We start from the raw sequence: 13,884 nt of genomic DNA on the forward strand, positions 1-13,884 counted from the left end.
AGCCCAACCACGCAAAAACTAGAAGTGGCCCTGTGGCTCAAAGTGGTAGACCACTAGCCTTGTAAAAAAGAGCTCAGGGACAGTGCCCAGGCCCTGAGTTCAAGCCCCATGACTGAAAACAAACAAAAACATGACAGACTGGAGATTACTAGGTGTTATTATATTCAGTCAGGAGGGCTGGAGTTCTTGTCCTGGTAGGAAAGAACCTACTTTCCCATATGCAAAATGGACAGATGATCATTGCACCAACTATCTCTGAATATACACATCTATAGAAAGTGGCATCACATCTAGTATACAGATACTCTGGATTATTCTTTCTCAATGGAAAGTCTCAATTCTAAGGCTTCATGCATGCTAGGCAAGTGCTGGACCCATGAATTCTTACCCTAGCTCCTGTATTAAGCAAAGGCATCATCTTGCCTGTAGTTTTATGAGCCCCTACATTCACATAGCCCACATCTGGGGTCATCTGTAGTGAAATTCAACAGAGAGTTCTTCAGAGACCCAAGCTCAGATCTGGTTCTTCCAAATTGACCTTTTGCCAGTCTCTTGTGGGTGAGGGATCATCCTTAGGAAAATGGGAGCCACTGGCAATTCTTGAGGAGTGGTGACCTCTTGCCATTTGGCACAGGGTTTAAAAAGGATGAGATGAGTACTTGGGTAGCCAGGTAAGGGAAAAGGGGGATGAATTAAGATTCTCATGCAAGAGGTTTAAGCCTTAAGCCAAAACTGGTGCTGTGGCTCAAGTGGTAGATCCCTAGCCTTGAACCAAAGAAGCTGAGACAACTCCTAGACCCTGAGTTCAAGCCACAGGACCAGCAAAAAAAAAAAAAAAAAAAGACTTGAGAGCCCAGATTAGGTTCTCCTGAAGCCTTATAAAGGAGCCCACAGGGGGCTGGGAAGGTGGCTCAGTGGTAGAGTGCTTGCCTTGCATGCATGAGGCCCTGGGTTCGATTCCTCAGCACCACATAAGCGGAAAAAGCCGGAAATGGTGCTGTGGCTAAAGTGGTAGAGCGCTAGCTTTGAGCTGAAGAGCTGAGGGACAGCGCCCAGGCCCCACAACCGACAAAAATAAATAAAGGAGCCCATGACACCAGACTGGTTATTAAGCTTGCTCAGTGCTTTATTGAACCAAGGTCCCAACAGATGGCTCATCAGGACCTTCCAGCACAGCCCTTCCTTCCCACGTTGACATTCAGAATCCAGAGGTTGCTTAGTTCTTGATTTAGCTGCTTCCATGACAATGACTCTTGAATACTTCCAAATCATAAATGTAAATACTTTTGTCCACACAGACATACATACACACATTCCCGCCACAGGCTGTCACACACACCAAAACACTTCTACTCAGTGGGTGTTTGTGTGTGTACAAGGCTCTGTGCATCCATGACCATCCATCCATCTAGCTGCCTGTGACAGAATAGCAGCAGGTTCTATCAGGTCAGAACAAGGTTCATAGCAGTGGGGACAGGGCTCCTAGACCCCCAAAGATAGGAACATTCCTGGGGAAACAAAAGCCGGGATTATGTGGGTAATTGATGTTTGACTCTCTAACCCCAGTTGTGGGGGAGAGAGGGGCTATACAGCCAGTAACTGTGTCCTGAGACATATAAAAGTCAGAGTATCAAAATCAAACCTGCAGGTAACACTAGAACAGGGAATAGTTAAGCGCTTATGTTTATGTTGTAGGTGCTTGTGCAGAAGGACAGGAGAGAGGAAAAGAGAACGAGGCAAAGCAAAGTGACATACATACCATGACTCTTGCAGAGACCAGGGGCAGCCTACTGCCTCCCAGGCCATGGGAGGGTTGTGACTCTCCCAGCCTCAGCTGACACACATAAAGGGCTTTTCTGGACACATAAAAGACAGTTAACCCAAAAAAGAAAGAAGAAAAGCAAAATAAAGGCTCCTGCTAGACACGAAATGCTTCCTTCTGAGCTGGTACTAGCTCACCAGGTTCAGCTCTTCAGGTGACAAAGTACACACAATACACTAAGATATGGAAAATGATTGGAGTGAGACAAGGAGAGTTGGGGACAAGGGCAGATGGCCATACCCAGCCATCTTTCCCTGGTTAGCACCTGAGGCCTCCTGCAGGCCCATGGGACCAGTGGCCCCAGGCCTCGCAAGCAAGGAAGGTAGCAGGACCAACACTGGCCCCTCATTGGTCCTGCAGCCTGCTACAGAGCTCGCGTCGGCTCCGCTCCCCAGCCCAGCTCCGGGTCTTGAGACGGAAGGTTCTCATCTCAGCTCTGAAGTTCTCATGGTTCATGGGCCGGTAGTCCTGGGGCTCACAGAATTCCTAATGAGAGAAGTCCATTAACAGGAGGAAACAGGTAACGTGTGTGTGGTGTGTGGTGTGTGGTGTGTGATGTGTGTGTGTGTGTGTGTGTGTGTGTGTGTGTGTCCCAGCCTTTCCTCAGCAAACCAAGGGTCACGCATGGCAAATATGGCTACCCCACCCCATTACCGGGTACTGTGGGAAGAACTCTCTGTAGCCGCCTTTGAGGATATACATCTCAGGGTAGTACAGGCTGGGGTAGTCATTGGCAGCACGGTCCCGTTCCCTGACGAATCGGCACCTGGAAGGTAAGGAAGGAGTAGGGTGAGAACTGGCAATGTGACAGGGTACACACTAATGTACTGGTTCCCTCAATCCTCCTTTGAAGGAGCAGGAATGTCAGCAACAGGATCAGTCTGGCTACTGAGTAAAAGGCTGGGATGACAGCAGAAAGGAGGAAAATTAAAGGGTTGATCTTTGTTTCTGGAAAGCAGTTACAAAACTTTTATTAGGGCAATCTGTGAGCTCCACCAGGAGAGAGGATGTAACAAGCGTACGTTATAAGAGACAGAGCCAAAGGCTCTTGAGACTCGGTGAGGACCAAAGTTGGGAGCCGTGGGCCAGAATCTCAAGAGAGAGAAGGGCTACAGAGGAGAGGGCTGTATGAAGGGCATCTGGGGGCAGATTAGCCATGGAGCCACTGGCAGTCAGATGGAGCAGGTAACAAGCCTGGAACAGGAAGCAGAGAGACAACAGAAATGGCTAAGACAGAACATGATCATAGGTGGGCCCTGGTAGCCCATGTCACTAATTCTAGGTACTCAGGAGGCTGAGATCTGAGGATTGTGGCTCGAAGCCAGACCAGGCAGAAAACTCTGTGAGACTTTTGTTTGTTTGTTTTGGTTTTTTTTTTTGGGTCCGGTCGTGGGGCCTGAACTCTGGGCCTGGGCGCTGTCCCTCAGCTCTTCAGCTCAAGGCTAGCGCTCTATCACTTGAGCCACAGCACCACTGCCGGCTTTTTTCTTTTTGCTTATGTGGTGCTGAGGAATCGAACCCAGGGCCTCAGGCATGCAAGGCAAGCGCTCTATCACTGAGCCACCTTCCCAGCCCTCTGTGAGACTTTTATCTCCAATTAAACACCAGAAAACTAGACAAGTGCTGTGGCTCATGTGACAGAGCACTAGCCTTGAGCAAAAGAGCTCAGGGACAATGCCCAGGCCCTGAGTTCAAGCCCCACAGTGAACAACAACAAAAAAAGAACATGAACATAGAAAGACAGGTAAAGGAGGAAGATGGCCCAGGTTGAGACACCAAGGCCATGATTCCAGGGGGACCAAATAACACATAACACCAGAAATGTAAGCATCATGGAAGATGGGATAGGGTTGACATCAGGACCCTTGTACTTTTTTTTGGTAGTGGGGCTGAACTCTGGGCCTAGGCACTGTCCCTCAGCTCTTCAGCTCAAGGCTAGAGCTCTACTACTTGAGCCACAGCACCACTTCTGGCTTTTTCTGCTTATGTGGTGCTAAGGAATTGAACCCAGGGCCTCATGCATGCAAGGCAAGCGCTCTACCACTGAGCCACCTTCACAGCCTGACTCTTGCACTTTTAAAGAATAACATTGCTGGGGACTTGGCACCATATTTGGAAGGGGGGGCACAGCAGGTGAACATGAGGCCTGATGGGATAGGCAATGGGGGGAGGAAGAGCAGGTCTCCTATAAGATCAACACCAGACACAGACGAAGCCTGGGCAGGGAAGGCTAAGGGCACTAGCTGGTTAGCTGGTTAGACTCACATACGAGGCCCACGCTCAGATGAAAATTCACAGTGGAAAATGAGGATGATTCTCTTGTCCAGGTTACAGAGGGCCATAGGACTCTGTAGCAGGTAGGTCTCAATGTCTCGTTCCAGGGGCAAGTTCACAGCTGACTGTTAAGAGGAATTAGGGGGAAGGGGATCAAGCCACAGCCTTTCTCCCCACAGGAAGACCCTTCCCCTTGCAGTTCCCAGACAAGTGGGGCCCTCATCACCTTTCTCTGAGCAGGCCCATGAGAGAAGGTCCAACCTCCTCTGTCATTCAGACTCTGGGCAGGGGGACCTGATCCCAGTTGGTGTGCCTCTTCCCAACATCCTGCCTCACCTTGATGTGTCCGCCTTCATACTCATAGGGGTATCTACAGTCTACAACCACAAACTTCTCCACAATGTTGCTGAACTTGCCCATCAACAGTGCCACCATCTGCAGGAGGAAATGGGGAATGAGGCCAGTAGGTGAGGCTGGCAGCCAGGGACTGACCTCTCAACCTTCTGCTAGTCTGAACATGCAACCTGTCCCCAGGGGAGATCAATAGCCAATCAGGGATGTCACATGCACCTGAAGAGTAGTTCAACCATGCTTACTGTTTCTGGTGAGATGTACTTGAGGTCTTGGTGTTTTCCATCCACAGTCTGCAGCAGGAAGGCCTGAGGGGAGGATGACAGACAGAGATGGAGTCAGAGGAGAAAGTGAAGGTGGTGAGATACAGGGAAAAGATAAAAGCTTTGATCCCAAGCCCAGAGGCCACATCTGGGTTTTCGAATTCTACTACGGTTCTTGTAGCAGCTAAAAGGCGCCTCCTGGGGCTAGTACCTAAGGCACAAGCTTCAAGAGGAATAAAGAAGAAATAGAAGAAATGAATTTTGTTTCCTGTCCCCAGGCTCTGTGAGACCAGGGCTAAGGTGGAAGAAGGTTCCCAGCTGTAGACATTAGTTTTTCACAACTGAGGCACACCAGGTACCTAGCCATCAAGAGACTGAGGAGACCCAGAGGGAGGCTCCTTCCAGAGATCAAAGGATAAGAAGATTCAAAGGAAAAGAGAAAAAGCAGCTTCTGGGGATAGGGCCAAAGTAGCACCAGGGGTAGGGTCCGCAGTAATAGGCCAAGCTTCCTGAGGGCTTCATGTTAATACCTTGGAGTAATCTCCAATCAGTCCACGGTGGTCACTGTCTAGGATGCTCTCAATCTCATCATGACACAGGGACTTTGAGCGGAGGACTCGGGCTTTCTGGGAGACAAGGCAGATGGGAAACCAGTCAGGAAGTGAGTCTGTCTCTCAGTGCTCTGTCTGCCTGTGATACCATTTTCCTACAATACCCAGGACCATCTGATTTGCATCCCAGACAATATCCACTGCCATTGCCACATATCTGGCCAAGAGGACAGCAGACACATCGCCAGGTGGGCAGCAACTGCACAATCCCAGGAGAGCACTCACAGGTTCTTCTGGCTGCTGCTGCAGCTCCTCCAGGGGGGTCAAACTCCTCCTCCGCTTGTTCTGGACAGGTGTGTCCTTGTCCTGGGGCCGATCCAGTCTCTTGAGGATGGGCCGGATTACACTACAGGGCATGGATGGAGAGCGGAAGAGCCGCTGGCACTTGTTGAACACTATGAGGTCCTGAAGGGAGATCAGGGGTCAGAATGCTCAATCTCTCAACGCCAAATCCCACCTAGAGGGAAGGCCTCATCCCTCAAGTCTTCAAGGGAGAGCCACCCCAGATACCCACTTGCTCTTCTTCCTTATCCAATGTTTTGACCAGTGGAGCACTAATGAGGCTCTCCATGCCTGGGGGAACAGCGGCGTCATCCTGAGGCCAAACCAGCAAGGACATGGTCACAACCACAGGCCACAGGCCCAATCAATCCCTCAGGCTCCGAATCCAGCACAGCTTTTCCTGCCTCCTAGCAACTCTAGGCCCACTGCACTCCTGACTCAGCTAGCTTCTTTACCCAGAACAGCACCTCTGAAGCCTAAAGCTGCAGGTACTCACTTTGCTGCTGAGGCCTGCACTAGCAGTGAGAAGCCCCCCTCCCTGCTCAGCCATCTGCTCTTCTCTGATTGGCCAGAGATCAAGCTGTGACTTCAGTTACCTCAAATTCTTCTTCTGACATTGGGATGAGGTCATAGTCTTGCTGCAGAGGCCCAGAGCTCTCCTCTTTGGGGTAGTTCCAGAGAAAGGGGGTAAGGGCCTGGTAATGAACCATGGCTCTTTGTTTACCTTTAAGTCGGTTTCTAGGATGTCCACGAACCCATCATCATCCTCAGTAGACCCTTCAGCAGGGACTAGTTCCTCTACCATCTTCTGCTCTGGAGTGAGGCACTGTCCAAATGACACAGACCAGGTATTCAGTGGTGGGGACTGATATCCTTCCTAAGGACAGGTCCCCACTCTCTGGTGGACCTCAGGACCACACTTTCCTTCCCCCAAGTTTCCTTGTCAAAGGCCCTGCAGGGATTAAGCTCTCTTTATATACCATCAGATCAGGGGCCGAGTTTGGTCTCTGGGTAAAGGCCTCTCTGCGGCTGGCCCAGTCCACTAAAGTTTGGGCAGGACTGGCCTGTGTGGGCTTCCATGGCATCTTGAAGACAAATCCATCCTGTAGGCAAGATGGCAGAGGTAGTGACTGGATGCTATGAGACTACCCTGTGCGTGCTCCACTCCCTGCTTTCCCCAGAGCCCCCTAGCCCAGCCTCTGGAAGCACACATTTTCTTTGTCGTTCCCTGGGCTGTTGTTGGCAGCTGCACCACCTGCCTCACTCTTCTTCCAGCTGTCCCGAGCTTGGGAGTTGGTGATGTTCCGTAGCACAGGGCTGTGGCTCAGCAGCCTCACCTAGGGAGCCAGGAAGAGCAGCAGGTACTGAAGACTGCATTCCTCTGCCACTACTCAGGCCCTGACTTTTCCCACCTGGTCTCACACCTCTGACCTGCCCAGCCAGTCCTCTGGGAGATGACCTGGGGCAGTCTCCCGCCCCTGCCTGGCCTGCATGCCTTAGCTCCTTGCTAGGCCCTTAGGATACTCACCGGTAAGGACTGAAAGCGTCTTATGGCAAACTGCTCACTGCAGAAAGAACATGGATAGGTCAGGGCTGGGAGAGTTGAGGGCAGGAAGGAGGTCTGTGAACCAGATTCCTCTATATCCCAGGGGAGACCGAGCCAGACAGAGCAGGAAAGAACACTTACTTTCGAATGACCCTGCTAGCTGCCTGGATGGCCTGTTCAAATCTAGGAGAGAGAAGAGTGGACCCATGTGCCCTGCAGCCTGTGGCCCAATCCACAAGGGCCAGGTGAAGGGAAGGGTCAGGAAGAAGTCCATTACTTGTAGAGCCCAGGTATTGGGGAGGGAGAGGGGGTGGGGAGAGAGGAGAGACAGCTTGAGATTTTAAATGCTGCCTTGAATAGAAAAGGGCCCAGAGATAGACAGCTGGGGCAGGTCGAAGGGTCACTGAGGCGTCACCAAGGCAACAGTCTTGCCCAGCCTACACCAGCAAGCCTGCAGGCCTTCCACCTGTATGCAAATCACCTTGGTAGGCCATATGGCCACCAGAAAAGGCATCCATCCATCCCATGGTAACAGGCTATGGGTGTCCAGTAATGTGGGCTTCCCTCCCCTTGTGAGGAGCTGGCCTAGCTCCCTTCAGGGCAGGGGGTCTGCCTTTAGTGGTCCTGGATCAGCTCCAGTCAGCCATAGCAGACCCCCTGGTGACAAATGTGCAGGGTCACATCCTTTCCTCCCTCCCATGGAATTTTCCAGGCCTCAACCGCTGTCCCACCCCCCTCCTTCTGTCTCAAAGAAGCCAGCAGGCAAGAAATTCCAACAGATGTTCCTTTTGAGGTTGGGGCAGAAGCTTCTGTATATCTGCCCCACCCCCTAGCTAGGTTACTGGAGAACCACCTGTCACACAGAGCTTTTGTCTTTCTACACACACACACACACACACACACACACACACACACACACACACACACCAGCTTCTTGAAAAACTAATAGGCAAAGCAGGTGGAAAGGTGGGGTGGCATTCACTGCCAAGGGTCAGGGTGCCCCTCCCCCCAGAAGGTGCTGTACTCATGGCATCAGGCATGACCAATTTAATTGGTTTAGTTTCCAATCTGCAGCTGGGCCTTGGGGGTAAGGCCAAGGACAATGTTGCACTGCCACTAAAAATCAACCCCACAGTTGACCCACCCCCACCCTATTCTGTTTCCTGTTTGTGAACAAACCCTGAGCACAGCCCAGTCTGATCAAAACAGGAGGAAACAGTCATTGCTCTAAATCCAAAGCCACAGTCCCTTAGCCCAGGCTGGGGATGCCCAGCTGTCCCTACTAATGGCTGGCAGCTGCTCTGTCTAATGGGTCTGTAACAGCCGGATGGGAACAGGTGTGTTCAGGAAGGTACTAGCTATGCCGGGTGGGGGTGGAGTGTCCTCTCTCTATTCCCATTGACAGATGGGACCAAGTATCATCAAAGCTATAGGCTGTAGATAGGCTAAGGGCCATTTTCTGTAGGCATAGAGTGAGTTAAGAGTTTTGAATCAGCTGGACCATATTTTCATGTGATTTTTGTTTTGTTTTGGTATTTTTGGTTTTCCTTCATTCCCTCCCTTCCTCCTTTGGGCAGTTTTGGGGTTTGAACTCAGGGCTTTATACTTGCTTGCCTGGTGTTCTACTACTTGAGCCACTCTACCAACTTCATGTCTTTCATTTTCTTGAAACTGCATCTCACTATGTAGCCCAGGCTAGCCTTGAGCTCACTATCCTTCAGCTACCTGGTAATATGTATGTACCACCTGACAGGCCCATATTTTTTAAACTGAAATATTTCATACAGAAAAAAACATATATAAGAAAAAGAAAAAGGACATATTAGCTGGTATTCCTGAAAGGCAAGGGCTCATTGGAGTCAAGTATTCTTTACTCCCAGGGACTACTGTCCTTAACATGCTTGATCCTCATCCCACTCTCATGAAACAGGAAGCAGATTCCCAAGGACTGGGAAGGGCTAGATGACCCCAGGCTCCCGTGAGTCTATACAACTATGATTCCCAAAGACAGAGTCCAACTCCTTTGTAGTAGGGATTCCTCCTTCTCTACTCACGTTTGCTCTGCCATCTTGGGGTCCATAGGGCTGGGAGAATCCATGCCAAGACCTGAGGTAACAGAGCACCTTGGTTTGAAGGTAGTAGTATTGTCTGTTTACTTTCTCCCCTCTGTATCCCAAGAAGAGAAAACAAAACCTGTTTCCAGATCTTGACACACTGAAAAAAGTGAGACAAAACCTACCAGGAACTCTGAGCATGGCACATTGTCCCCCAAAGAGGAACAGGGCTCCACTTTACTATAGAATTTGTGGTGCTTTTCTGTCAGTCATGGGGCTTGAACTCTGGGCCTGGATGCTGTCCCTCAGCTCAAGGCTAGCGCTCTACCACTTGAGCCACAGGACCACTTCCAGTTTTCTGGTGGTTAATTGGAGATAAAAGTCTCACAGACTTGGGGCTGGGAAGGTGACTCAGTGGTAGAGTGCTTGCCTTGCATGCATGAGGCCCTGGGTTTGATTCCTCAACACCACATAAGCAAAAAGAAAAAAGCCGGAAGTGGCGCTGTGGCTCAAGTGGTAGAGCGCTAGCCTTGAGCTGAAGAGCTGAGGGACAGCGCCCAGGCCCAGAGTTCAGGCCCCACGACCGGACCCAAAAAAAAAAAAGTCTCACAGACTTTCCTGCCTGGGCTGGCTTTGAACCACGATCCTCAAATCTCAGCCTCCAGAGTAGCTTGGATTACAGGTGTGAGCCACCAGCACCTGGCAAATTTCTTGGTTTTTTAAAATTACAATGTTTAAATAAATAAATAAAATTATAATGCTTAGGCTAGAGGCTGGTGGCTTCTTCCTGTAATCCTAGCTACTCAAGAGGCTGAGATATGAGGATCAAGGTTTGAAGCCAGCTGGGTTAGGAAAGTTCATGAGACTCATCTCCAAGTAACCACCAAAAAGTCAGAACTGGAGCTGTGGCTCAAGTAGTAGAGCACTAACTTTGAGCAAAAAAACTCAATGAACAGGTGCTGAGTTCAAGCTCCAGGAGAGGCACCAAAAATTAAAAAATCAGAATATTTCTAAGTATTTTTCTTAACCTGGGTTAAAAATGAATTCACTTTCTAAGGCAAACAGTTATAGAATTGAAAAATGTTCTAAAAAGTCTAGGTGTTTTCTGGGTGGAGTTGTGGTTTAGCTGTCATGACTTTGGCGCCAGGTTTTGAATAGGTAAGATCTCACCTCCTACTGCAGGGCCCCACCCTCTGCATCCTCCCCAGTCTAGATTGGGTGTGTCTTCCTCCTGGTTTTGTGGGCAGGGTGGGGGAGGCTCCAGGGCTCACTAGGTTGTGGGAAAGATATTAAACTAATGTCTACTGACAAGTCTGGAGACCCACTGCAAGTCCACAAACTTCTGGCACTGGAGGACCCTGCGCCCCCTCCCCCCCAGGGCCCCCAGAGCTACCTGCATCTGAAGATTCTGAGGACTCGGATGACAGGGAAGATTCAGATGCTCTCCTAGACAGGACCAGCTGGTTTCGGAAGGCCAGACTCTTTGGGGTCTCACTGGGAAGGGAGAAGGAACCAAGGAAAGGACAAAAGTAAATAGATGGGCTTGGCTGGCCCATCTTCCCTCATTTCGCCCACCTATGAGGGGGCCCATCCAGTATCTGCACTGCCCAGAGAAGCAGCCCCCTCACCGAGGGCAAACCACTCCATAGGGTGATCACATCACTTGTCAGGTCATAGTGGCTTATTCCACTGAGGCCCTAAAGTGTCTTCTCTGGATTGATTCGTTTAGGAAAAAATCCTTTCAGGTGCAAGGAGAGATGAGCCCCACTAGGATGGAGGAGGCTGCGGGTAGAAAAGCAACTCAGAAGGGCCCGAGAGTTTCAGACTCAGTCTACCCACGTGCCTTCCAAGGCCCAGTCCTGGGTTTCTACTGCAGCTCGGACACCGCGTTGGACCCCTAGAGGCCTGCTTAGAGATCAGGATCAGCCCGAGAGAGAATGGGGGTGGGGGGGAGGAGGGTGGGCACGGGCTTGTGGGAAGCGCTGCTAGGCCACCCTCAAGTTCCCCTTAAAGCCCTGAGATATACCCTTGCCTGGGGCAAAATGGTGGCGTTTGGGCACAGTTGAGGGAGGCAGAGGGATGGAAGATGGGGGGAGAGAAGGTCCCAAGCAGGTCACCGGTAAGGGCGAGTCGGGCAGCAATCTCTGTTTCTGTACCCTTGCTATTTGAGGCTCTTGAGGGGCGTCTGATGGTCCCATGACCAGATCCCCGGGACCGGGCCTCCCATTCCACCCCCAGCGTCTACGGGGCGTCCTACCTGCCCAGGCCGGTGAGGTTGTGCATGGTCTTGGTGAGGGTGGTGACGGGAGAGGACGCCGCCGCTCGCTCCGGAGATCGCAGCCAGGGACCCGGGAGATGACCGGGACGCTGGGCGCTCCCGCGCGCACCGACCGGACTGAGGAGAGCCGAGTCCGGCGCCGGCTCCGGCTCCGGCTGGGGCACCTCCATAGCGGTGGGGTCGACAGACGCCGAGCACAGCTGGCTGGGACCCGAGAGGGAGCGGACAGGGGTCGGGAGGAGGGGGGAGGGGGAAAGGGGGGAGGGGGAGGCAAGCCACGGGACGAGGGACACGAGGGTGGAGAGGGATGCGGGGAGGGCGGGCGGGAGGGGGACGCGGGGCCCGGCCGCTGCAGCTCGAGAAGCCTCTGCTTGCAGCTGCCACCGCCACCTCCTTATATATTCGAAAAATAACAGCGGCCGCGCCGCCGGACGCCACCAATGGGGGCGCGGGTTAGCGGAGGGGCGGGGCCGAGGGGGCGGGCCCCGCGGGGCGTGCTGGGGCGAGGGCTGGACAAGCCCGGCCCGCCCAGTTTGTGGGCTTTGGGTGGAGCCGAGGAATTGGGGTTTATCTCGCACAGCCCACCCCACCCCGCATATCCCTGCCTCGTATTCCCCACCCCCCCCTACACCCCCCCAGTTCTCCGGCGCGTGGATCTTGGTTTCCACCATTCTCCTCTCCGGGTGCACATCCCTACCTGCAGAAAGCTGCACCCCATAGGGTGGCGTCGGGGACCCCTCGGGGTGTGACCTCGCGTACCCGTCACCCCCCTAGGGAGCGCGAGATGCCCCACCTGGCTGCAGAAGTTTGCCAAACACAGCTGTGCGTTTCCGGTCCCATTTTACAGACAGGGGTTGTTGAGGCATGGAGAAGGTTATTAACTCGTTGAAGGTCATGCCTTTTGAGCCACGGGCTGCATCCCGCCCCCCCCCCCCACCTCCTTCCCCTCCTCCCTTGGAGTCTCCGGGCCGCGCAGCCTCCGTGGCAGCACAGAGCAGGGGCGAAGAGCAATTCGCAAGCCGAGGTGCCAGGGTAGGAGGTGGGCAGGAGGGGGGCGGGGGGCGGGGTGGGTGGAGGGAGGGTCGGAGCGGAACTGACGGAAGCTTCCGGGTCCTGAAGGTTAGACGTGACTCCACAGGCGGGCGGGTGTTTAGCCCACAGCCTCAGAAAAGACTCTGAAGGGGGTGGACTTAGGCCAGGGATTTCTGCTATGGCCAAGATGGAGCTAGCAGCTACCAGAGAACTTGGTTATGGAAATGACACACTTATTGATGGCGTGGCTATCTTGGTATGCCAATGACACCATATTAATTGGTATTTGATGACCAGGGAGGCTGAATTTGTCATTTCTAATTACCTAATCACTTTCCAGCCAAGCCTAGTTTAATGGAAGGAGCTAGTGGGTGGTTAGAATTTTTCATCCCCCTTCTCAAGGAAGAGACCCCTGGCTGGGTGGGGAGTTACAGTTCAGGAAGGCAAGAACCTAGTACCACCTTGCTTTGCAGAAGGGAGCATCCTCCCTCCCGCATTCGGGGGTGGGGCAAAGGACCTGGGAGGGGGCACTGAATGGGCAGGTGTGGGAAGGTAGGCAGAAAGGAAGGCCCTAGACCCATCAGAGAAGAATGAACTAGGTGAGAACCAAGACCTATCCTCAGCATTTTGCCTAGCTCCTGTGCCAGGTATTATATTGCCAGGTGGACACATTTCCTGTTCAGGTCAAGGGTCAAGCTTCATACCTCTCACCCAAAGACGGGAAATAAAACTGTCCTGAGGGCTACATTTTCAAAACCAACACAAGTTCTTCAGGGAACATACTCAACACAGACACATCTCCACTGGGTCTGTGATTGACAGACTCGTTGTGTTGAATCCTTTGGATCCCATGGAACCCACAGCCAGAAGGGGGTCTGTGGGCCAGTGGGAAAGCAGGACCACAAAGATGGCTCCAAAGCATCCATGTATGAACTCTGGACCTTTCTGAATCTTCTGCCAATTAGAAGTGTGTCATAAACTGGGGCCGATGGCTCACGCCTGTAATCCTAGCTACTCAGGAGGCTGAGATCTGAGGATCACAGTTCAAAGCCAGCTGGAGCAGGAAAGTCCAGGAGACTCTTATCTCCAATTAACAACCAGAAAACCAGAAGTGGTGTTGTGGCTCAAATAATTGAGTGCTCATCTTGAGCTGAAGAGCTCAGGGCCAGCACGCAGGCCAAGTTCAAGACCCACGACTGACAATAAATAAATAAATAGTTAAGTTGTGAGCTGGTGGCTCATGCCTGTGATTTTTGCTATGCTGAGATATGGAGGGTTGTAGTTTGAACTACCAGGTAGAAAAGTCCATGAGACTCCTTTGAAATAACCAGAAAAAGGCAGGGCTGAGGCACCAGTGGCTCACACCTGTAA

At 52.1% G+C, this 13,884-nt stretch overlaps 1 protein-coding gene across 1 annotated transcript; it reads right to left on the reverse strand.

Annotated features, from left to right (window-relative positions):
- Positions 1–1,102: 1,102 nt before the first annotated feature.
- Positions 1,103–11,685, reverse strand: Cdc25b (cell division cycle 25B). Its single transcript, XM_042694577.1, has 16 exons — positions 11,461–11,685; positions 10,597–10,697; positions 9,204–9,255; positions 7,291–7,332; positions 7,132–7,168; positions 6,815–6,940; positions 6,584–6,706; positions 6,328–6,429; positions 5,836–5,916; positions 5,547–5,726; positions 5,241–5,336; positions 4,693–4,755; positions 4,433–4,531; positions 4,088–4,221; positions 2,477–2,588; positions 1,103–2,308 (listed from the first exon to the last, which is right to left on the reverse strand). The coding sequence occupies exons 1-16, from the start codon at positions 11,649–11,651 to the stop codon at positions 2,168–2,170; spliced, it is 1,680 nt and encodes a 559-aa protein (XP_042550511.1). The 5' UTR covers positions 11,652–11,685; the 3' UTR covers positions 1,103–2,167.
- Between the last annotated feature and the right edge of the window lie 2,199 nt (positions 11,686–13,884).

Source organism: Dipodomys spectabilis, unplaced genomic scaffold, assembly GCF_019054845.1.
Source record: "Dipodomys spectabilis isolate Male_0828 unplaced genomic scaffold, ASM1905484v1 ptg000175l, whole genome shotgun sequence".
NCBI lineage: Eukaryota > Metazoa > Chordata > Mammalia > Rodentia > Heteromyidae > Dipodomys > Dipodomys spectabilis.